At 36.0% G+C, this 25,123-nt stretch overlaps 2 protein-coding genes across 2 annotated transcripts; both read right to left on the bottom strand.

Moving 5' to 3' along the window:
• Positions 1-2,466: 2,466 nt before the first annotated feature.
• LOC110864998 (probable transcription factor KAN2) lies at positions 2,467-8,674 on the bottom strand. The gene is made up of 7 exons (XM_022114174.2): positions 7,654-8,674; positions 7,487-7,563; positions 6,072-6,117; positions 5,807-5,972; positions 3,751-3,808; positions 2,997-3,125; positions 2,467-2,910 (listed from the first exon to the last, which is right to left on the bottom strand). The coding sequence occupies exons 1-6, from the start codon at positions 8,297-8,299 to the stop codon at positions 3,018-3,020; spliced, it is 1,101 nt and encodes a 366-aa protein (XP_021969866.1). The 5' UTR covers positions 8,300-8,674; the 3' UTR covers positions 2,467-2,910; positions 2,997-3,017.
• Positions 8,675-20,746: 12,072 nt separating this feature from the next.
• Positions 20,747-21,202, bottom strand: LOC118479517 (uncharacterized mitochondrial protein AtMg00240-like). The gene has a single exon (XM_035974069.1). It carries the CDS (start codon positions 21,200-21,202, stop codon positions 20,747-20,749), a length of 456 nt encoding a protein of 151 aa, XP_035829962.1.
• Positions 21,203-25,123: the final 3,921 nt, after the last annotated feature.

Below are 25,123 nucleotides of genomic sequence, written 5' to 3'. Positions count from 1 at the left end.
AACTATTTAATAAGTTCAAAACATAGCGGAAGCTTCAACCAATCGTGTTCGGTTCTTGACATCGCTTGACCGCCATCCGTACGATCCATCTAAGCACCTAGAATCAAAACCTTTGAAATATTAGTTTTGACCTTTTGAACAACACATAAACATGAGGTCCAACATCAAATGATAAAGAAAAGAAATAAAAGTTTGTTTTCTGGTTCCACCGTAACTTACGGTGTCACCGTAAGTTACGGTGAGTCCTGGAAATTTTTGGGGCCACCGTAACACAGCAGTGAACCATCGTAAATCCCTGACCTCTACCGTAATTTACGGTACCACCGTAAATTACGGTAGCACCTGGAAATTTATGTTTTTGTTTGGTTTGGTTATTACACCAAAACCCAAACTCTCGGATTTTAGTTTTCTAGGATGCCAATACGTTAAATCTCGAAATTCTAATATGATATATAATAACCAATATCAACAAGTCAATCTATCACATTCCGGAGTATTAACCATGCCTTACTTGTTTATCCGACCCGTTTGGCTCATCTACGGAATTGCTTCCTTTTGACGACTACCAACGAGTCTAGCCAAGTTTTGACCAATTATTCAATATGACGATAACATCGCCTAATTTCATAGCAACCTTTATTCCAAAATTCAACTATGCATATTATGATGATACAAGTTTACTTAATGTAACGGGTCAAGTTACATACCTTAGCGCACGCCCTTCAACCGTGAGTCACCACCGGCTTGTCCACTCGACGTTCCGGTATCTTGTCCTATAGAGTTCAATTCAAGTCATGTTTAGAACTCTTTTCAAATCATAATACGCATTATACACCGAACATCATGATTATGCGTTTAAACTAGAAATTTCAGTTTTTAAGCCTTCATAGAGGCATTTCAACAAACACTTCATAGGCAGAATTTTTACATGATTAAACTTCACATCTCTAGTTTATCATTTAACCCTATTTTCATATAATTCAACCAATTTATATGTATATTAGCTTCTAATTACTGAAATCACTTCCAGATTGCTAATTTACACTAGATTAACAATCTACTTTCTAGTGTTCATCCAAATACACATAACCCACTAATCACCTACCAAGGTGATTATGGATTCACCTAAAATTTCTTATGATTTCAACTTCTATCAATCTAGGGTTTGTCCTCAGACACTATAGTTGTTCCTCCATCATCATAACACACACATGCATCCCTAATTTCAGATTTTCTTCCAATTCATGAAAATTTCAAGTTGAGAGAAATTCATAAATTTTACATACCTCGAGATCCTCTTGTGATGAGGGTCACGATTCTATGCTCGGATTTTCGTTTGGACCAGATTTAGGCCTTCAATTTGATTGTTTTGTGAAGTTAGGGTTTTGGAATGGGGATGTCGCCCCCCTGCTCCTTCCTGGTCGACCAACACTTCAAATTTTGGAGTGTTTGGTTTGTTTTTAATTAAGTTTCAGATTTTAACAATTAGGGCCCCTCCATTTTGTTCCACATATAGTTTGGTAACTTTTAATCACCTTATAAGCTATTTTTAGACTAGTTAACTAGCTAGGTTAGAATTACTAGTTAGTAAACCCCCATTCATTTACGCTTCATAATTATGATATACTGTTTTATATTTTCGGGGTGTTACACTAGTGACCACCCCTCTCCCCTAAGGGGAGGGGGGGTGGTTCACTAGTGATAGAATTCTATCACTCACAAGCACCAATCAAGTTCCGCCATGTCATCGACCATTTTTCCATCACTCACAACCTTTTTTAGTGGGGGTGGTCATCACTCACCACCACACCCAACAATTTTCCCCCAACCAACAATTCCACTCACAAAATCAACCCATCACGCGTTGAAAATATAACGAAAATGGATTTTCGTTAACATATAACGCGTTATGTAAATGAGGCGGGGTGGAAAAAATAAACTTCCACGCGTTATACTTTTGCCCATCACGCGTTAAAGGTAACCGCCCCGGGTCCTCTAAGTTCAAGATATAATTATCCAGTTTAGTATCGTACTTGAAATATATGCATTGGTGTGATCTTTTGGTGAGGCTTATAATCACTTACAAATTTACGCAAACCAGTGTATAAAGAAGCATGGCCAGAAAGTAGCATCAATTCTGCACTTTTCCGTTAAGCTAGTTATCTCTTACAAATTTACATTTTTCAGTTCTCTTTTCATTTTGACGTTATCTTTTTCTTCCTTTCTTTACTTCCTTTCATGACAATGCATGGGAATAAACAGAGAGCTCACACACGTTTGTGAAAAATTACCCCTTTTTCTACTAAATCTAAAGTCTTCCACTATAATCAACAAAGATCACCACGTTATACTTTTAACAAAGTTAAAGGGATATATCTCTCTCTCTACACACACACACACAAAAACACACACACACACACAAAAACACACACACACACACATATAGTAAAAGTGTAAAATACAATATTCCTTAACATACGATACGTACGATATAAAATTACACACGTTATAAAACTCAAAACCATAATCACATATGTTGAAAACCATAATCACGCATGTTGAAAAACCATAACCATGCGTGATTATGTTTTTTCAACATATGTGATTTATAGTTTTTCAACATGTGTGATTAGGGTTTTAAGTTTTATAACGTACGTTAATGAATATTGTACGTTAACTTTCATTCATAATGAATATATATACTCAGAACAGATGTTAGAAAAGTTAACTGGATTTCATTCATATCTTCGTACCCATGAATATAATGAAAATGTAAGGACATGCAATACAAACCCTCCACCCTTCGTTGCTTTTGTCGTTCCTGTCTCCTTGTCTTTCTTTAGCTTTCTTTTTCTTTCCTTTACTTTCCTTTCTCTCCTAATTTTTGCAGTGGTACCTGATTCTCTTTCACTAATTCCCATTCAAAAACACAATAATATCAAAATGTATATAGTACAGTCCAGATAGATATATATATAACAGACACACATACATACATATATGATCATTATCACATGTCACTCATGTGGCCTTCCCAATGTGAACTCCAGATTGGGTTTCTTGGGAGTTGATGAGATCACTTCTGACAATCTCTCATAATGAAGAACTTTTGAATTCATTTCCTTCTGAAAGATTGTTTGTAATGGAAATTGTATCAAGATATTATTTCAGATAATGAAGAAGTAACATGCATTAGGAGTAAGCGCATGTGTAATTAGCTGGAGAGAATTCAAAGAGGAATAATATTTCTTAGTTAAATTCAAAACGACACAATTTAAATTATTTTTGGGTTCTTTCTTTGCCAGCTTATCATAATTTGTATTGATAATATGTTTGGAGTATATTTATATATTCTCATGCAAATCCTAAAGCTACTTATATCACATAGTAGAATGTATCAAAATAATATATCAGGATTTGTCATCTTATATTATCTGCAAGAATAAATTATAGAACACTTTGTTGATTTTTTAGTTTAAATTGTCTCGAGTGTACTTTGCTGGCTTTAGATTAAAGAGAGCATAATTGACCCTTAAATATTTTGATGATTTGACTCAGCTTTTCAAAAGCCTTGGTCTTTCTTGCTCTCTTTCTTCCCACTTTACATAACATTCTCGTGAAATTTGGAATATATTTATATATTCCCATGCAAAGCATAAAGCTACTTATATCACATAATAGAATGTATCAAAAGTGGTGAAAGGAGACCTAGTCATTTATTAAACTGTATAATCATTAATTCATATCTACCTCAAGAGATGGTATGTTTCCTTCATAATCTCTATGTTCCTCATGCAACCAAGCTTCCCTGCAACAAACATCATATTAACAAATGATATTTTCTTATAAAAGAAACAAGAATGTTTTCAATCAGTGGGAAACCCATGCAGAAATCAAACTCATAAAGAAAGTTATCTTCCATTGTCATGTTTATAGCTAGCTTCTCACTTTTCCTTTAGTTATAAAGAAAGCTAAAACCCAACCCATGTGAAATGGCATTACCCATGCATAAAGCATATAATATAAAGGAAACATATGAAAGTTTTTTAATTAATGGTAACACTTGCAAAAACAGACAGGAGGTAAAAAGAAGGTTCAAAGATACAAGATTTGGCATCCACTAATTTTCCACAAAAGATATTAGCTTTGACACTAAGTTTTACTTGTAGGTCCCACTTAGAATAGCTTTGAAGCCCACAAAATCATAATCATAGGGAAAATTATATGTTTAGATTGGAGATCTCGTGACTTGATTGTAATTAAAAGACTTCCTGTTTTACTTAGAATCTCCTTTTCAAACCACTTAAAAGCAAAACTATTAGCTGTCCAAATATTAAAAGGGGTTGGCTAAACGCACCTCCTCTTTTACTGTTTATACCCCTTTCTAAAATTAACACTTTAAAATTATCAAATTCACCCCCTTTAAAAACCTTTATTTTTTAAAAAATGTTTCTTTTTTTAATTCTCATATTGATAAATTATAGGTATCTTTAGTAAAATAATAAGTAAAATTAATCATTTCATCTCTTATATTAACACTTAAAAAACAATTCATCCCGTACCAACTTATCATGCCTAAACTCTTGGAATATAATAGTTTGAAGGGTAGTAAAAAGAATCGAATAAATTAATATAAGGTCCGACGATGATAACCATTTTGAAGATAAATTCAAATTAAGAAAAGCATCATTCTGATGATAAATATTAAAATATGAATACTGGGCATCACTGATATTATGAATTTATAATATAAAACTACGACTAAAAACATTTTGTATTTATCTATAATTAGTTTATTTGCTCGTGAATTTTTAAGAATGATACAAAAGGCACCGGTGGTCTAGGTGAATTTAAAACAAAACTCAAAACACATAAAATGTTGATATAAGTATGAACGGTGATGATGATTTTGTGTTGAGAAATTCATTTTTTTTAAATTCTATAAATAAAGAGTTAATTATGATATTTAATCACTAACAGATATCATTTTAGAAACTTAAAACAAATGTAAGAAAACAAAATAAAAGGTTTATTTGTATTTAGTTTAAAAGTTAAAGGGAGATATAACCAGTAAAAATAGAAAAATAGGGGGTGCATTTAGCAGCACCCATATTAAAAATATTTATTGAAAATATAATTGGGTTACCCTCTAAAAACACTTTAATACCTTATCATATCTCTAGACCATAATACTATTTCATTAAATATAGTTTTTTTAGTTAAATGCCATTTTAGTCCCTGTGGTTTGGATTATTTTGGCAGTTTAGTCCAAATGTTTGAAACGTTGTCATTTTAGTCTAAATAGTTTCAAACGTTGTCATTTTAGTCCACTGGGTTAACTTCATCCCTTTATTCTGTTAACTAGAAGGGCATTTCGGTCATTTTATATGTAATTCTGTTAACTAGAAGGGGAATTCGACTATATAAAATGATCAAATTACCCTTCTAGCTAACAGAAAAATGGACGGAATTAACCAAGTGGACTCAAATGGCAACGCTTGAAACTATTTGGACTAAAATGACAACGTTTCTAACCTTTAGACAAAACTGACAAAATGGCCCAAAACTCAGGGACTAAAATAACATTTAACTCTTGTTTTTATTTGTATATGTTTTAGAAAAGGGCTAAAGTTAAAATTTTGCCATCAATAATTTTCTTTTACGTCCACATTAAAAGATTTGGGAAACGGGGACCTATTATAATTACTTGTGGGGTTTTAATGGTAACGTTTATTTCAGCACAAAAAGTTTCTTCAAATATTTTAATAATAGAACAGATGTGGTAATAATTTAATAAAATTTCCACCTAGATGAATTGCTCCATAGCCCATACTGATAGTCTTGCTCCTGGTGATCACTAGATCTTCCTCTATTTTCAACTGATAATTCTGCCGTTCTTGTTTTACTTGTGTCGAACATCATATCATCAGAATTTTCGCCAGATGAACCATTCTCGTATATATCAGATTGCCCTAATTAATGGTGGAAAACAATTGTCATGGAGGTAAATCAAAGTACAAGTTATAACTGCGAAATGAAAGTGATGTCAAAGTTCGTAAGCAAAGCTTAACCTAAAGAAGTTGATGCCCGGTCAGTTGTCTTCACGGTTCGGTACATCTGCAACACAAATTGAATGAATATTTAATATCTTGAACAGTTGCTAAATTATTGAATTTAAAATAAAATGCCTAAGAAGAGTAAATATATTCTATCAGTAAAATATATATGCTGATTTTTATACTCTGGTCTGTTTCAACACTCTCAAATATCGCATAAAATAAGCAAGGGATTACTATTTAGTTGTGTCAAAAAGAAATTGCCGAATAATTAAAGATAATTATGAAACAGTACAAAAGTCAAGTAATTATTATTTTGTTATATATTACTACAAGAATTTCAATGAAGCCTATAAAATATGAATGGAGTGTGTGTGTATATATATATATATATATATATATATATATATATATATATTCTTTTAACTTGTTTTCTCCATATGGTATTTAATATAATACATATAAATGCCTATGATAGATCACATATGTAAAATCAATATGTACCAACATATATGAGTAATGAAGGGTACATGGTACAAGTTTATGCGACCGTGCATTGACAATATATATGTATACATACATGTGCATGTATGTTATATACTTACATATACACATATATATATATATAGAGAGAGAGAGAGAGGTGCATGCCTGTACTGCTGTACAAGTGTAAGAGCTGACTTAACTATGGTTAAGGCAGAAACCACATGTGATGGTATACATATACAAACATATCATTGACAAATGATGGCGTTTTTGTACTCTCTCATATCTCAAGTTTCTCTCTGAGAAAAAGGATAAAATTATTAAATTCAACCCCTAACTGTGTAGACTTGTCTTGGGTTGGACCTATGACTGTGTTTTCAATTCCTTGGGGTTTGTCTTACTATAAATCTGTCTTTCTCCCTCTACATATATACACACTTGCACAGAAACATATATGTATATAGTATATAATAATATACAATATCATAAATGTCTAAAGATATGGATGGTTCTTGCTTCTAAAGCAAAATGATGAACTAATAAGCAAAATGTTTACGCAGATCCAGCAGATCTTGTAATAATAGACGGAGAGAAAGAAGTGCCAAGGATTACAGATGCCTATCTCGATCAGCTAATTTTAACAAGCATTTGAAATTTTAATTCCTACCAATTATTTGAAATTAAATAAATAAGTTCTTAATTCCTAATAATGCAAGTGCTTCTCTAGTGCTAAAGTCAAAAAGAAACTAAAAAAATCTGAATCTAGGGTATTTAACTTATTCCAGATTTCACTATTTAGGTGCTCTTGACTGATCTTGAGTATGTACTATATATTTACACAGTAGAAAGACTGCATCTTTCAAAGCACTTATGTTATGTTGAATCAAAACAGAAAGTAAAGATAAAGAAAAGGTTTGAAAATTGTTTAAGAAGCTAAATTTAACCTGCAAGTGAGATTTAACATGTGACAAAGTAAGATCTTTGACGTCCATTAGCTCAAGTACTGACTTGGGTGTTGCTCCTAAAATTGGTTAAAACTGGTCACTAGAAAAAAGTGCAACAACGTATTTATATGAGAAAAAATAACAAGAAGAAGCAATGTAGAAAATACTTTCATGACCACCCAAAAGCTCAACAGCATGGACAAAGCGAGCATGAAGGGTAGTAGTCCACCGCATCCTCGGTGCTCTCATGCAACGCTTAGAAGGGAACCTCATAGACAAGAATCTTGACCTAACAATATTGTTCATATTATTGTCATAAATTGTAGAGCTTGTAGTGGTAGAATTAGTACAAGAATTTAACAAAGGTTGATTTGTCTGATGAGGATGAGAAAGTATTGGGAAGTTAGGAGGGGTATTCTGGTAATTATAAATTGGAATCCCTCTTATGGGTCTCAAGAACCCTAAATCTGAGTTAATCCCAAGATGATGGTTTTGGTGATTTTGGTAGGGGTAGATATTCGATGTGGCCATGTTGGTGTTTCGAGAGATGAAATTGTGGAAGTGGGTTAGGTCGGAAGGAGTCGAGTGAGTCGAGCCAGGGTTTGATAAAGCTAGCCCAAAAGAGGGTTCATGGCTTCTTGTTGAGCCATGTTGTGTGTTTTTGGCATGTTTCCACAAATTTCCCAAATCCAAATCATGGTGTTGGTCTTGATCAGTTGGTGTTGATGATGTTCTCCAAGTCTTTGAAGTGGGTTTGGTGTTGGGTGGACTTATTTGAAGAGAGAGGTCTGGTTGTGCCGGAAAAAGCTCCATTCAACTTACCAAAATCACTTCTCTTTGGATCACCAAAATGTTCAAGACTTGAAGTCTTGAACTAGTGACTAGACAAGAAGACCTAGAGCTTGTTCTTGCTCTAATCTTGAAGGTTCTAGTTAAACCTTTGGTATGGTGGTCTTGTGAGGGTAAAACAGTGATTGGTTTGTTTCTATTATGTGATCTAAGCTCTAAAGATGGTTATGAAGGTTTTCTGTTTCCCACTCAAGATTTCTTGAGATGAGATTTGCTTAATCTATGGTGAGTTAGGAGTAGTTGTGGAGTTGTAGAGAGAGAGAGAGAAAGAGAGAGATGGCAAGGTATTAAGTGTATGGTTGTGTCTTTTATGTGAAGTATATGTGAGAAAATGACACTTGAAGGGACTAGGGAGAGAGAGAGAGAGAGAGAGAGAGAGAGAGAGAGAGAGAGAGAAAGAGAGAGATGCTTTCTTTTATGTGGACGTGGGAGAAGGAAAAGAAGAAAGGGAGAGAAAAAGATGAGAAAGGAAATAAAAGGTAATTACGTTAGAGAAATGGTTCATTCACCCTTTTCCTTTTATTCTTATGTTCTTTTTATATTGAATATCTCATACTCCGCCCTTCTATGAAAATGACAACAAACCTTTATGTTATGTATAACAATAACATTGTACACATAATTAATAATGAAAAGAATAAGTAATAATATTATATGGTTTACAATTATTTGGGAATTTATTTTGCAACTATTGTTTACAATGTGTGGATAAATAGAATTCTTGTGAATTTATTTAGGGCACAAGGAATGGGGTGGTGAGTGGTGATCGGCATATTGCGGTAACATGTGGCAGGCGGGATAGACGACTCCTCCTCCTTCTTGATTACTCCAATTCGGCATGTGGTTAGAGGCATGTCGATTACTCCAATTTGGCATGAGGTTAGTGGCATGGTGGGTTGGTGTTTTCCTAAGGGTGGTGGGAGTGGTGTCGTTGAAACCACTTGACGACCATCGACAATACTCGACATCTCAGCAAGCACCAATACATGGCGTGCGGCAAGTTTGAATCAGAAGCATGTGTTTGGCGAGGGAGGTTAATCAATTGCCACAAGGTGACAGAGAATCAGAGAGGTGGGTCCCTCCCCAAAATCCAACCAATCACATTCTAGTTATTTTTTTTTATTTTAGATTTAATTTAAAAATTTGTTGTGGTATGGGAAGCGTACGAAGTAAGTAACATTTTTTGTGATTTAGCAAGTTGAGGCAAGTGAAAGATAGTAGAAAAAAAAAGCGGATGTGAAGGAAAGAGAGGGGTTACAATGGCACGAGAGGCAAGCAATCAACAACAAATTAAGACAACCAAACTCAGTAAAAAATTTAGTCAGGTTTTTTATAATTTGTTTTTTTTTAAATAGGTTGTGGTATGAGAGGCATATGAACACCTGTGGTTGGTTGACTGTGTGTTCATGACTTCGGCGCCGATTCGAGTCTGCCCCGTTTCCTTTTTACCGTTAAAAAAAATGAAAAAAAAAAGTCAAATACCGGTGAAAACTGTGACAAGTTTGCATGAAAAATAAACACTCCTTGTGGCCTTTGCATAAAATAATGAGAGGTCTAAGTTGTTGAACATTTATACTTGTCATTAAAATAACTATGCTCAAGGTATGATATAAATGATGCATATTATTTATATCATTAGTATTATTCAAATAAATATACAAATAGTGCATATTTTTGTACATTAATTAATATTATTCCAACATTAAATTGAATTAGGACTTTACTAATTAAATAATATATTGATAGTACTGTTGGGGAATTTCAGTTTGCCGAATGATCAGAGAGGCGTGATGTCACTCTCAGATCAAATTATTTCGGTGATTCACCCGAATAATTCAATCGGATACAACTCTGATTTTTGAGAAAATTAACCAGTGTATGTGTTTGCGTGAATCGTCTGAACCAGAGGATTGTGACCAAGAAAACTGTCTACGAAAATGGGATTTTTAGGGGTGTAACTGCCTAGTGGTAGTTATCTCGATTTTCAAACAAATTTGACAAAAAAAAAAAAAAACTGGCTTTTTTATTATTTCGAAAATGTGACAAATTCCAGCTCGACCCCAGCCAGGGCCTCTGCCCCTTGGAACCCCCGTAGAGTACGGGTTCCGCCCATACACTTCGAATTATAATAACTCAAACAAGTGTGCACTCTCGCACCTCCTAACTTGCTTGATGTGTATTATTATTATAGAACATTTCACCGGAAGATAGTCTGATAATTCTAAAAATATCAGAACTTTATTACAAAATTTAAGATGTTGAACTCTAACCTCGTTTAGATGGTATGAAGACACATTTTTAGTAGAGTTATGGAACTTCCTGAATCTAACAGCACTCCTTGGAAATCCAAGTTTATTAAATAAGGACTTTACTAATTAAAGAACATACTAATAGTACTTGAACATATGTGATCAGTACATACATAAATTTGTATGGTAAAATTACGAAAAAAACACATTTTACTCTATATGTGTTTTGGGCAGGGATGTGGTGGCAGGGATGTGGTGGCAGGGATGTGGTGGTGGAGGTGGTGGCATGGATGTGGCGGTGGAGGTGGTGGAAGAAGAGGTCTGCCAAGAAGAGGTTCCAAGAAGACATGGAATCATGTCTGTGTGGTGAAGATGTCTCGCAGACCTTTTTTAATGAAAGGTCTGCGAGAAAACAAACAAGCTGCGGACTCCAAACCTCTGCGCGCGTCTGCGCGGCACAGACATAAGTGGCCAGAAGTGCTTCTGGCAAAAAAATCAAACACCACCTAAGTGACATCAAAACTGAAATCAACAAGCGACCTTGCTCCATATACCAAGTGTGGGGGCCTTGGGCTACTTGCTAGAAGAAGGGACCACGTCTCATTAAGTCATACCACGCACATACGTAATCGACAAAGTAAATAAATAATCATGTTTTACAACCTTCACATAATTAAGGCATGTATGTATACGTACTCATGATTAATATTTAGGTTATTCATGGATATGCATGTACACAGACGTCGTCCTAGCTTGTGTAAATGGATCTGGCCGGTTATCAAACTGATGTAGTTTATCACTAAAAGTGAAATATTAATCTTAACTTAAAATTTTCAAATGTAGTATGCCAATAAATAAAAAGTTGTACATATCATGAAACTAATTAAAAAAATAAATTATGTTAGATAACTTAAGTGGATTTGTACTCATTTTGGCATTTCTTATCATTTAACAATTGTTCCGTATGAATGTGATGGCATGTGAGAGTTTTGTGGCCAAGAAAATGACAAATAGCCGTTCGTGGACTTATGATCATTTGAGCATCTTGCTTGGTCAACATCACAAAAGATACTCATGAATGCATCAAGGGCAAACAGAGAAGGTACGCTAGATGAAGAAACCATGTGGTCATCTATCTTTGAGATATCGAGTAATGTAATCTCACTACCCTAGTGCTCATCCGAAGCCTAATACATGAATTAGCACACCTTGTTAACTCCGAAGACAAAAATCCAAATTGTGGTCAAATGGATGTTGGGTTTTAAATATCCGAGAGAAAAATGAGGTGCCAAGATCTTTAAGAAAAAAATCACCCTAGAGGACCACCTATATCCCCATGCATCAATGTGGTTCCGACTATTGCAAGTCGGTATATCATCAAAAAACAATTGTTTATTAGTTATAAACAAAGTAAGGAGAGCCGGCATTCAGCCTAAAAAACCAAAATGTTCAATAACAACTAATCGACAAAACGAAGCCCATACAACTTTTTAAGTTGTAGAGGAAGCGATGTATGTAGAAAGCACAAATGATTAGGACACAATGGATTAATGAACCCCATGGTTAATACATACGATTGTTTCATTTAAATTTCCATATATGTAAAACGTGTTGGATCAGTTCTGTTTAAATGTAATGGAAAACATGAATAATACCTGTTACAGCAGACAGGCCAGCAGAGAATCCAGTCAGAGATGCAGCCATTGAGTTCGACATGATTGTCAGGATGATCTGGTTCCTCCTTAGGGTGTAAGTTAATGATGGTGATGAAACCGAAAGTAGGGTAATTTCGGTTATGGGGAGAGAGAGAGACGAATTCTTGATGTTATGAGGGTTTGTGATTGTGTAATATGTGTAACCCTTTAACTCTCTAATAAGCCCCTTATTTATACACCCAAGAGGAAACCCAATTAGTTAATAAGGGTAATATGGTCCATCAACAATTACCAACTAATTATTAATAGGTTATTAAATATATTTTGATCTAATATAATATAAATGATTATATAGGCTACAAGATTAAATATTACATTTATATATTTAATCTCACATTCTCCCACTTAGCCAAGTAATCATTTATCATGAGTATTAGGTAAGCCTGGCCAGGAGTTAACACTCATTTTAGCTTTAAACCAAGAACTATAGCAGAGAAATACAGCCGTTGAATCATCATTCGACTCAGGACCCCCATTAATCATACTATAGCCTCAATTTAAAACCTAATAGTTACGATCATAATATTATAAGCCCTTTAGCGTCTGATTTGTATTTATATTTGTCTATATGTCATTACACCGGCAGAACATATGTTAGAGACATACAAAATCAAACTGAGGAAATTTTATTAATTAAAACATAAGCTAGTACAATATGCCATTAAATAAGGTCTTTAGTAAGTCCCATATTCGATACATGTTCTTCGAAAACTTTAGGTGGGAGACCTTTAGTCATCGGATCCGCTAGCATATCTTTAGTACTAATATACTCAATACAAAGATTATTTTCCTCAACTCGTTCACGTACGAACAAATATTTTGTATCGAGATATAAACCAGCTCCAGTCGAACTGTTATTGTTCGAGAAACTAACAGCAGCTGAGTTATCATAGTAAAGCTTCAATGGTCTAGAAATGGAATTAACAATTTTGAGTCCAGTGATCAGATTTCTAAGCAACATTCCATGACAGGTTGCGTTGTAAACAGCAATGTATTCTGCCATCATTGTGGAAGTTGTAGTTAACTCTTGTTTATGACTCTTCCATGAAATAGGTCCGCCTGCTAACATAAAGATGTAGCCCGAAGTGGATTTCTTGTCATCTTTGCATTTGGCAAAGTCAGAATCAGAATAACCTACCACTTCTAAGTGATCACTTCTTCTATAAGTCAGTTTATAGTCTTTCGTCCCTTGCAGATATCTGAGGACCTTCTTAGTTGCTTTCCAGTGATCTAGGCCAGGATTAGTCTGATAACGGCCTAGCATTCCAGCAATATAAGCGATATCTGGGCGAGTACAGACTTGAGCATACATCAGGCTCCCGACTACTGACGCGTAAGGTATCTGGCTCATTTGCTCCTTTTCAACCTCTGTTGTCGGACACTGGAATGAACCGAAAACATCTCCCTTAACTACTGGAGCGACGGAGGGTTTGCACTGTTGCATGTTGTAACGTGTAAGGACACGATCTATGTAAGTCTTTTGAGATAATCCTAAGATCCCTTTGTGTCTATCTCGGTGAATTTCGATGCCAATGACGTAAGAAGCATCTCCGAGATCCTTCATGTCGAAGTTATGCGAGAGTAACCGCTTCGACTCATGCAACATGTCTAAACTATTACTTGCCAATAGAATATCATCTACGTAAAGGACAAGTATAGTAAAATTACTCCCACTCATCTTGAGGTAGGTGCATTGATCCACTTGATTCTTCATAAAACCTTGCCTCTTCATGACTTCATCAAACTTGAGGTACCATTGACGTGATGCTTGTTTTAACCCATAAATGGATTTCTTCAACTTACAGACTAGATGCTCCTGACCTTCAGGTTTAAAGCCTTCAGGTTGTTTCATGTAAACATCTTCGTCTAAGTCTCCGTTAAGGAAAGCAGTTTTGACGTCCATCTGATGTAGCTCTAAATCAAAATGAGCTACTAGGGCCATAACGATCCTTAATGAATCTTTACGAGAGACAGGTGAAAACGTCTCTTGATAATCAATTCCCTCTTTCTGAGTGTAGCCCTTTGCAACCAATCTCGCTTTATAGCGTTCAACGTTCCCATTCGGATCCAGTTTTGTTTTGAACACCCATTTACAACCTACAGGTTTGACACCGTTGGGTAATTCTACCAAATCCCAAACGTCATTTTTCTTCATGGATTCAAGCTCATTAATCATTGCTTTGTTCCATTCAGAAGACTGATCACTGCTAATGGCTTCATTATAAGAGATAGGATCATTGAGCTTTCCAGCATCCATTTCAGTCAGGTAGGTAACGTAATCATCCCAATTAGTAGGCCGTTTCTGCCTAGATGACCTCCTGAGCTGATTTTCGGGTTCAGCGTTGTCTTGGTTTTGAGCGTTTGATGTGCCTTCGTTATGAGGGATGATGGGTTCTGGTTGTGGAGATGGAATTTGTGCAGTGGCTTCAGGTGCAGTTGCATGGGGTACAAGAGGAGTAAACGGAGTAATGGTAAGCGACGAGTCTCTCCCCCCCGCGTCTTGTACTTCTTGCAATTCTTCGTAAGGGTTGGTACTGCTCCCACTGACCTTGAAATCCTCCAGGAACGCAACACGCTTGGTTTCAACAATACGGGTGACATGGGAAGGACAATAGAAACGATAACCCTTTGAATGATCAGGATACCCAATAAAGAAACAGGTAACTGTTTTAGGGTCAAGTTTCCTTAGGAAAGGATTATATAATTTTGCTTCAGCAATGCAGCCCCATACTTTCATATATTTAAGACTCGGTTTCCTTCCTATCCAAAGTTCATAAGGAGTTTTAGGGACAGACTTAGAAGGAACTCTATTGAGTATATGAACAGCTGCTTTTAACGCTTCAGTCCAGAGGAATAAAGGTAAATTAGTGTTGGCTAACATACTGCGCACCATGTTCATAAGGGTACGATTTCTTCGTTCAGCGACTCCATTCTGCTGAGGTGTACCAGGCATGGTGTATTGGTTCACAATCCCCTGGCCCTTACAAAACTCATAAAATGGACCAGGAGCTTGACCTACATCAGTATGTCTTCCATAATATTCACCGCCTCTGTCTGATCTCACAACTTTAATCTGACGATCTAATTGTTTCTCAACTTCAGCTTTATAATCTTTAAAAGTTGTAAGAGATTCAGACTTTTCCTTAATAAGATACAAGTACATGTCACGAGAATAATCATCAATGAAAGTGATAAATGAAGTATGTCCTGTGATGCCAGCGATTTGATAGGGACCACTAATGTCAGTGTGAATGAGTTCTAATAAATTAGAGCTCCTAGTGGCACCTTTCTTATTCGCTGATGTCATTTTGCCTTTAAGACATTTGACACATGTTCCAAAATCAGTGAAATCGAGAGGAGGTAAGACTTCATCCTTTACGAGACGATTTAATCGTTCTCTTGAGATGTGGCCTAAACGTTGATGCCACAACATAGATGAAGTCTCTAAGTCTCGAATTTGTTTCTTTTCCATCTTTGTGAGTGATTCATTAATATTATATGACAACAAATATTTGGAAAAATTATCATCTAGTTCTAATCTATAGAGACCACCATCCAGAATGCCAGTACCATAAACAACGGAATCATAGAGAATAGAGAGTTTGCGATGACCATGAGAAACGACAAAACCGTCCATGTCTAACTTTGGTCCTGATACAAGGTTCCGAGTTACCTCAGGAACATATAAGGTATCATAAAGTTTAATACATAAACCAGTTTTCAAAAATAATTGTAATGTTCCTATGGCCTTCACTTCTAATTCCCGATCATCCCCAACTTTAAGTGTTCTTTGGTTTCTTCCCAGCTTCCGGATTGTAAGGAATCCCTGAAGTGAATTGGTAACATGAACCATAGAACCAGAATCAAACCACCAAGAATTAGCAGGAACATTTAAATTAAAGGACTCAAGTATCATGAAAAAATCGTTACCTTTCTTAGCCAGCCACTCCTTGAAGTCAGGGCATTCCTTTTGCTTATGTCCTGTTTTCTTACAGAACTTGCAATAGGGTTTGCCTAAGGAGTTCTTAGAGCTGGAAGGTGCACTTGTATTAGGATTTGGATTTGGCTTTTGAACCTTAGAAGCATCCTTTCTTGGATAAGAGTTCTTCCTCTTCTTTGAGCTGGAGGTGGTGAAGTTAGCAACATCAGTAGTGCGATCCATCTTCATACGCTCTTCCCCCTGCACGCACATAGCGATCAGCTCACTCATCGTCCATTTGTCCTTCTGAGTGTTGTAATTGATCTTGAATGCTTCATAGGACGAAGGAAGCGAAGTGATGATGAAGTGAACAAGAAAACCATCACTGATTTCCATCTCAAGGCCCTTCAGCTTATTGGCCATGTCATGCATCATCATGATGTGTTCGCGAATGCCGCTCCTCCCATCATATTTAGTTGTCACCAGCTTGAGGATAAGAGTGCTTGCGTGTGCCTTTGATGTTCCCTTGAATTGATTCTCCACAGAAGCCAAATAGGTTTTAGCATCTTCAGAATCATGAATGGCCCCTCTGATTGAGTTATGAATGGACTGCTTCATGAACATGAGAGACATGCGGTTACACCTAGTCCATTTATCATGGACTATCTGCTCAGCAGCAGTACTTGTAGCGGTAAGGTCCGCTGGCTTATTCTCTCTTAAAGCATAATCAAAGTCTAGCAATCCTAGAGTAAGCATGAGGGCATCCTTCCATTCAGCAAAGTTATCACCAGTCAAAGGTGGAATCCCGCAATTGGGTGCTGATAGTGGAAATAAGATGAGCAAGTTATGATACAAAAGAAGAAGTCCTAATGTGATCTAATGGGCTTGTTATACTAAGGCAGGCATAAATAATGACCATTTTAATTATGAAGCTGTGATAATGTCTATTACTAACATCAAAATAATAGACTTAGTAAAAATTCTACTTAAACGAAGACAAATCAACTTTGGCCAAAAGTGTAATCATTTAAGTATGTGTGCAAAGTAATCGTGACAAATCAGCTTTGGCCAGAAATGAGACAATCACTCTAGTTATGCACTTGTCAAGCATGCTAAACATAAATGAATTAAATCAGCTTTGGCCAGAATTAAGACATTTCACGTTTGTAATGCATACTTAACATAGCTTTCATAATACTTGAACAATAAATAGATGTATTAAATCAGCTTTGGCCAGAATTAATACATCAGAAGCTCATTCAAGTAAAGCTATTTTGGTTTTGCAAAAATTATCTGATTCTGATAAATTAATTAAGTGTTAACAAAACCAAGTATTTAATAGCAAACCACCTGTTAGCGCGGATCGAGTGAGGTCTCGAGTCATGGTCTCGAGTCATGGTTTCGAGTCATGGTTTCGACTGAGTTTTGAGATCTCGAGTTATGAGGTCTCCAGTCGCAACCTTAGTCTCGAGTTGTAGCCTTATTATCTCGAGTAGTAACCTTGATCTCGAGTAGCAACCTTGGTCTCGAGTAGCAACCTTAGTCTCGAGTTATGACCTTATGGTTTCGAGTAGCAACCTTGGTCTCGAGTAGCAACCTTATGGTCTCGAGTAGCAACCTTATGGTCTCGAGTAGCAACCTTATGGTCTCGAGTAGCAACCTTATGGTCTCGAGTAGTAACCTTGTTAACAGCTGTTTTGTGATGATAACTGAAAACTCGAAATTTTAGGGATTGTGGGATAATGTTTCCTGTTTTAATGCTGATCTAAACTTATCAAAAGATTTCGAAAATAATAATTGATTATCTTTTAACAGTTTCCGAAATTTTTAGTAGATAAAATTCAGATCAAAAGCAGTAAAACACCCACTAATCCGGATTATATTCCAAAACTTAATGAATTTTTCGAGTTTTCTTAGAACATTATGATGAACCCTAAAAAATATAAACATAATTCTGGGTTCCGAAATCTAGATTTTAAGATTTCAGTTAACAGATTTCGGATATTATTATCCCGTTTATGGTTTCGAGTCAAAAATTATTAAACTTATTTTCCGAAAACAGGGATTTCGGCTCATTAGGACTCGAAACAGTTTTGATTTTAATGACTTAAAAAACTTCCGTTTTCCGGATTTTTGATCCCAGAATAATGGATACAAAACCAGAACTGATTTATCAACATATGCTCTGATACCACATGTTGGATCAGTTCTGTTTAAATGTAATGGAAAACATGAATAATACCTGTTACAGCAGACAGGCCAGCAGAGAATCCAGTCAGAGATGCAGCCATTGAGTTCGACATGATTGTCAGGATGATCTGGTTCCTCCTTAGGGTGTAAGTTAATGATGGTGATGAAACCGAAAGTAGGGTAATTTCGGTTATGGGGAGAGAGAGAGACGAATTCTTGACGTTATGAGGGTTTGTGATTGTGTAATATGTGTAACCCTTTAACTCTCTAATAAGCCCCTTATTTATACACCCAAGAGGAAACCCAATTAGTTAATAAGGGTAATATGGTCCATCAACAATTACCAACTAATTATTAATAGGTTATTAAATATATTTTAATCTAATATAATATAAATGATTATATAGGCTACAAGATTAAATATTACATTTATATATTTAATCTCACAAAATGCATTCTTGATTTTGAGATATCAATTAGACCATCCTTGGAAGACTAGCAAGCTTCAACACTACGGATACACAACGGCCGACGAAAACCTTTGATGACTTGACTTACTTTTTTTACACTAACTGAACCATCCTTATTCCATCTCAACTATACCAATCTAGCTAAAACAAGAAGATTCATATCTTTTGAGTATGGAACTTGTGTGTTAGTTATTAATTATTTCAAATGAATGTTCCATACTAAATGGCATGTTCCATGTCACACTTTCATTGGAAACAATGAAGGAGGTAGACTGATACTTAGTGACATGTTCCATGTGATACTTTTAATGGAAAAAAGGAGGCAGGCTCATTAGTTGGTACGTCTAAAGTGAATATGGAGACAAAGGGGGATTTATCAAGATTTTGGTTAGAGCTTGTTAAGAAGAGTTACAAAAAGGTATATGTAGGATGGTGAGGCACTCTAAGATGAAGAAGAAGCCATCTCAAGGGAGGATGATAAGAAATTTATTTCCATAGCCTGTTATGAAAATCAAGTGTTCTTCAAAACCAAATTCATATATAAACCCTCCCAATTGATTTCAAAAATCATTGAAAGGCTTAGGTTCTCAATATGATTAAGGTTTTGTGTATGAACATATAAGTTACAGGATTAGGATTAAATACAAAGGCTCGTTAAAATAAGAAGTGTATAAAGGCTCATAAAAATAAACCCACTACACAAAAAAACAAAACAAAACTAAACACCCACCACCACCCAAAAACCTAAACCCCCACCCACCCCCAATCACCCAACCCAAAAAAAAAAAAGAAATTGCCGAGGGGCTTGGGGGTGGGGGTTTAGGTTTTGGGTGGTGGTAGGTGTTTACGTTATTTTTTTATTTTACTTTATTTATTTATATATATATTTATTTTTTTTTTTTTTGGGGGGGGGGGGAAGGGGTTGTTAGGTTTTTTTTAGGTTTTTGGGGGGTGGGGGGTTAGGTTTTTTGGTGAGGTATAGTTTCTTTTTTTTGCGGGGAGGGGGGTTAAGGTTTTGGGTGGTGGTGGGGTGGGGTGGGGTGTTTAGGTATTGGATGATGGTATAGTGAGTTTAGGTTTTAGGTTATTGAACACTTGTCACTCTATAAAGTCTTCTTACATTTCTTACAATTAGGATCATTTGTAGAATAACTTAACCCATAAGTTACAATATCAAAAAATTAAATTTTAAATTTGAAACATACTATATAAAAACTATATGACTTGTGAAAGAGTACTGAATAAAAACTAGATAACTTGTGCAAAGAGCCTTAAAATGTCGTGTCTCCTTAAAATACTTGGAAAAATCATTTATGGTTTTTACGACATGAAGGTTGGACTTCTTAATCAATAAACATTTACAGAGAAAAACGGCTAGGGTTTATTGCATTGGAAAACAGAAACAAATAAAAGAGAAATACAAATTATATAGTATGGCTAGTTAGCTAATGGGCCAAGTCCACACTAACATCATTGTTATGCTAACATCCCTCCTCAAACTCATAATGCAACTGTAAAAAACATTGAGAGTTTGTCACATAAAAACCAAAATGAAGACGCCGACTGAGCCTTGGTATACACATCTGCAATCTGCAAAGCTGGTGGAACCAAGGGAAGTGAGATGGTTCCAAGCTGAAGATGATGACGAGTAAAATGACAATTATCTCAATATGTTTAGTCCGCTCATGAAAAACAAAGTTCTTTACGATCTGCATAGCACTTTGGTTATCACAATGCAAGGGGGTAGGTTGAGAGATAGTGACCCCCATGTCTCCAAGGAACCATCGTAACCAAACAATCTCACATGTAGCCATAGCATGATACTCATTCTCAGTAGAAGATCTGAAAACATCTGGCTTCTTACTTTTCTATGAGATTGAAGAATCACCAAGGAAAACACAGAAACCAGTAGTGGACTTTCGATCATTAGGGTCACTATCCCAATCAGCATCATTGTAGGCACGCAACTCTAGAGATGATGTCGAGGGAAACAAAAGACTATGAAATCGAGTACCACGAAGATATCTCAAGATACGAAGTACAGCTCCCAAGTGAACAGAAGTAAGAGTAGTAACAAACTGACTAACCACGTGAACAGCATGAGCAATATCAGGTCGAGTAACTGGAAGGTAAACCAAGTTGCCTACAATAGTAGGATACAAGCTCTGATCAGATAAAGGAACACCATCAGTGGGAGAATATCGTGCATTGGTTTCAACAGGAGTATCTATAGTTCTGTTATCAGATAGTCGTGCCCGCTGAAACAGATCAGAAATATACTTTGTCAGAGAAAGAAGATATCCTTTTGGAGACTGAGCCACCATAATACCCAAGAAATACCGTAGTAAGCCTAAATCCTTCATAACAAAACGACAAGCTAAATCACACTTCAAGGACTCAATACCATCATAATCATCGCTTGTAATAATCATATCATCCACATACAAAAATAAAAGGATGCATCATGCTCCCATACATCGAATAAACAATGCCAAGTCATGATTACTACGAACAAAACCAAGAGAAGTAATCATTGTAGAGAGTCAAACCAAGCACGAGGGGCTTGTTTAAGGAAATGTAGAGTTTTCCTAAGCCGACACACTTCATTGGGTTGATGAGAAATTCCTGGGGGAGGATTCATGTAGACCTCCTCGTGGAGATCACCATTCAAAAAGGCATTCCTGACATCCATTTGACAAATCTTCCACTGACGAACAGATACAACAACTATAAGAGTACGAACTGTAGTCATTTTTGCTACCAGGCCAAATGTCTCCACATAATCCATACCATACTTTTGTGAGTATCCTTTTGCTACAAGTCTGGCCTTATACCGCTCAAAAGACCCGTCAGACTTCGTTTAAATCTTATATACGCAATGATAACCAATTGCATGTTTATCAGGTGGTAGTCCAACCAAATTACATGTTTGCGTATGATGAAGAGCAGTGAGTTCTTCAGCCATAGCATTCTTCCAAAGAGGATTAGAGACCGCCTCTCTATACGATTCAGGTTCAGATAAATTATGTAGATTTGTGATAAAGGAAGCAAACGAAACCGAGTAAGTAGAGTAGGCAAAATCTGGTAGCTTAGTGGACTTACATTCACGAGTGGACCTCCTCTGAGGTGGAGCTGTCTTATAGACGAAAGAGTTGTCTCAAGCATAGTTGGACCTAGAGTTGTATCTGACAAAGTATGGGTGTCTTGAGTGGGCCCATCAGTTTCTACTTACCTACCAGGCTCAGCAAATGTTGTTGGAACATCAAATGATGCTGATGGATCAATGTCACAAGCAAAAGGGTCAATGTTTCGAAGATCTGACTTTGTTACATTATGTGAGTTGGATATAATCAAATAGAAAGATATATGCTCAAGGAAGATAACATGCCTCGAAACATATAACTTTTTCTTTATAGGGTCAAAACAAAGATATCCTTTTTGTCCACTTCCATAGCCTTTTGGACCACTAGCATATCATAGGAAAACACATAAGGCTGACTTATTTAACAATTTATCTTGTTCAACATGAGGACGAAGAACAAAACATGTACATCCAAAAACTCTTAGTTCATTGTAATCTGGGAGTTCGCCATATAACTTCTCAAAAGGAAATAACCACGAATTATGAGCAATAGGGATCCGATTCATCACATGTTAGGCAGTTAGGAGTGCTTCTCCCCAAAAAAACACTCGGGACATCAGCAGATAGAAGAAATGAGCTAGCAGTTTCCATAAGATGATGGTGTTTCCTTTCAGCAACACCATTTTGCTGAGGGGTGTCGGTACAAGATGACTGGTGTATTGTACCATCAGATGCAAGTAATTGGGAAAAATCGTTCGAGGTATATTTACCCCCTAAGTCACCTCTGAAACACTTTATCACAACCAAATGTTGCGTCTTTACATAAGCGCTAAAGTTTTTATAAATACCAAAGAACTCAGTTCTACGTTTCATAAGATACACCCAGGTATAATGAGTACAATCATCAATAAAGGATACATAACCCCCCCCCCCCCTAGTGGATACTGGCGATTAACCCCACATATCAGAGTGAACGATATCAAAAGGAGCAACAGAACGAGAAATATTGTTATCAAACGGTAAAGCGGAGAACTTAGCAAGTTTGCAACCACTACAATCCGGGGAAGCCAAAAACTTTAAACAAGATGCTAACACACATGTCCTAAACGAGAATGCCAACGATAAAAATCGGGAGATGACCAACCCAACCGAAAGGAAAACAAGTCAACACTAGAAATAGCCACATCAAATTGTTTGAGTTCATCTAAGACATAAAGTTCACCTACTCAACGACCAGTTCCAACCACCCTCGTAGAACTTTTATCCAGTACACAACAAATGGAGTCAGAAAAGAGCACCCAATGACCAGATTTGCACAATTAACTAATTGAAGCAAGGTTTAAAGCAGGATTGGGGATATAATAAACATTAGTGAGAAAAATATGAGGGGTAACAGCACATCCAACACCCTTTATTGGCATTAATGAAGCACTAGCAGACATAACAGATGCAGGTGACCTAGAACTCAAAGATATAAATGATGATAAGTGGGGTAACATATGATGAGATGCACCTGAATCCAAAATCCAAATAGAAGAAGAGATACCCGAGGCATTACATGAAGACATGCCTGAATTTAGAAACAATCTGAACTGCTCAAAAACCTGTAGATCTGAAGCAGACATTGAGACAGGACCAACTGGGGCATTCGGATTTGAAACGCGTCGTTGCTGTTGTGTTGTCTTGTTAAGTGACAAAGGATACCAAGACTTCCAATGGTTTTTCTGTTTGCAATATGCACATTGATCGAAAGCAACTCTAAAGCCACGTGTGGACGGATGAGAATTGTCCATGATGAAAATAATTAAAACCCAATCAAAATAATTCAAACCAATCAAGTCGAATGAAGCCAAACTTTTCGTCCAAACTAACTTTCGCCACAACTAACAAATCGCCAAAGTCAAAAAATTCATCAAAATCCATCAATTGGAAATAACTTGACAAACGAATACCAACTTGAAGCATCCCAAACAAGCAGATCACAATATAGGACTTCCAACGAAAACAACAACACCAAATACGAACTCAACAACGGAAGCAAATATGAACCCAAACAGAACTGATAAAAGCAGTAGAATACGAACCCAACATCAAACTCAACCAAGTATGAAGTAAACAATTAATAATGAACACAACGAACTAATACCCCAAACTAAATGCATATACTGCTCCAAAAGTGATATATCATTTTTTTGTTATCATGATGATGTCATCGATCATAAAAATCATCCACTAAATAAGACTCTTTTGATCAATATATCTTCCCAATAATGCTACACTATATTAATTTTTCACAAGGACAACAAATAATTCTTCAGGGTTAACAAACATCCGCAATGTTTGCAATTGATTCAAACAAAGAAATAATAACTTAATGGAATCACATAAATGCCATTCTTACGAGACGACAATGATGCAAAGAAAATAAAAGCAAACAAATTCACCAATAATGTTGGAAAGCATGGCCCCAATAATAAATCTAATATGGAGTTCGATCACGAAGCTAATGGCTGCTAGAAACTTTCAATCATCGACTCAAAGAAAATGGATCCAATAAGGTCTGATACCATGTTAATCAATAAACATGTACAGAGAAAAACGGCTAGGGTTTATTGCATTAGAAAACATGAAGAAACAAATAAAAAAGAAATACAAATTATATAGTATGCCTAATTAGCAAATGGGCCAAGCACACACTAAAATCTTTATTATGCTAACAAAACAAAGATGAAAAGGAGAAAAGATGATAAGATGATAAGAAACTGATTATAATATTCATTATTAACCTAAATGGCATGCTGAAGTTCTTTTTTTATTTAGAGGCGTTTACAGTAGCGGACCCAGGATTTTTTTCCAATGGGGTCCATTTTTTCGGTGTTCAAAGTTTTCATAACAAAACGTTAAAATTTTCGGGTCGGTCTTCGTTCGGGTCGGGTCAAAGCGAGGTTTGAACTAGATTTAAAAAAAAACAGAAAAAACAAGGTATACAAGAATTGAACCCATGACCTCTTGTTGTTAAAGAGGGAGGTTTACCACTAAATCAGCTTTCCTTTTCTTTCTATGGTGTCCACCTAATTATATTTATGGGGTCCTAATAAAATTTAATATACCGGATCTACTAATTTTTTAAAAAACATTGAAGTCCGTGGACCCCGATTCTTTC

The sequence above is a fragment of the Helianthus annuus genome, chromosome 6 (genome assembly GCF_002127325.2).
Source record: "Helianthus annuus cultivar XRQ/B chromosome 6, HanXRQr2.0-SUNRISE, whole genome shotgun sequence".
NCBI lineage: Eukaryota > Viridiplantae > Streptophyta > Magnoliopsida > Asterales > Asteraceae > Helianthus > Helianthus annuus.
The sequence above is the reverse complement of the archived record's forward strand: the minus strand, read 5'-3'. Positions and strand labels throughout refer to the sequence as shown.

Coding starts and splice junctions, on each gene's coding strand:
- LOC110864998 (XM_022114174.2), bottom strand. CDS start 8,299: ATGGAGCTTTTTCCGGCACAACCAGACCTCTCTCTTCAAATAAGTCCA. Junction 6,118..7,486: donor ATGTTAAATCTCACTTGCAG/GTTAAATTTAGC, acceptor TTTGTGTTGCAG/ATGTACCGAACCGTGAAGAC. Junction 3,126..3,750: donor GAAACATACCATCTCTTGAG/GTAGATATGAAT, acceptor ACAATCTTTCAG/AAGGAAATGAATTCAAAAGT.
- LOC118479517 (XM_035974069.1), bottom strand. CDS start 21,202: ATGGTGGCTCAGTCTCCAAAAGGATATCTTCTTTCTCTGACAAAGTAT.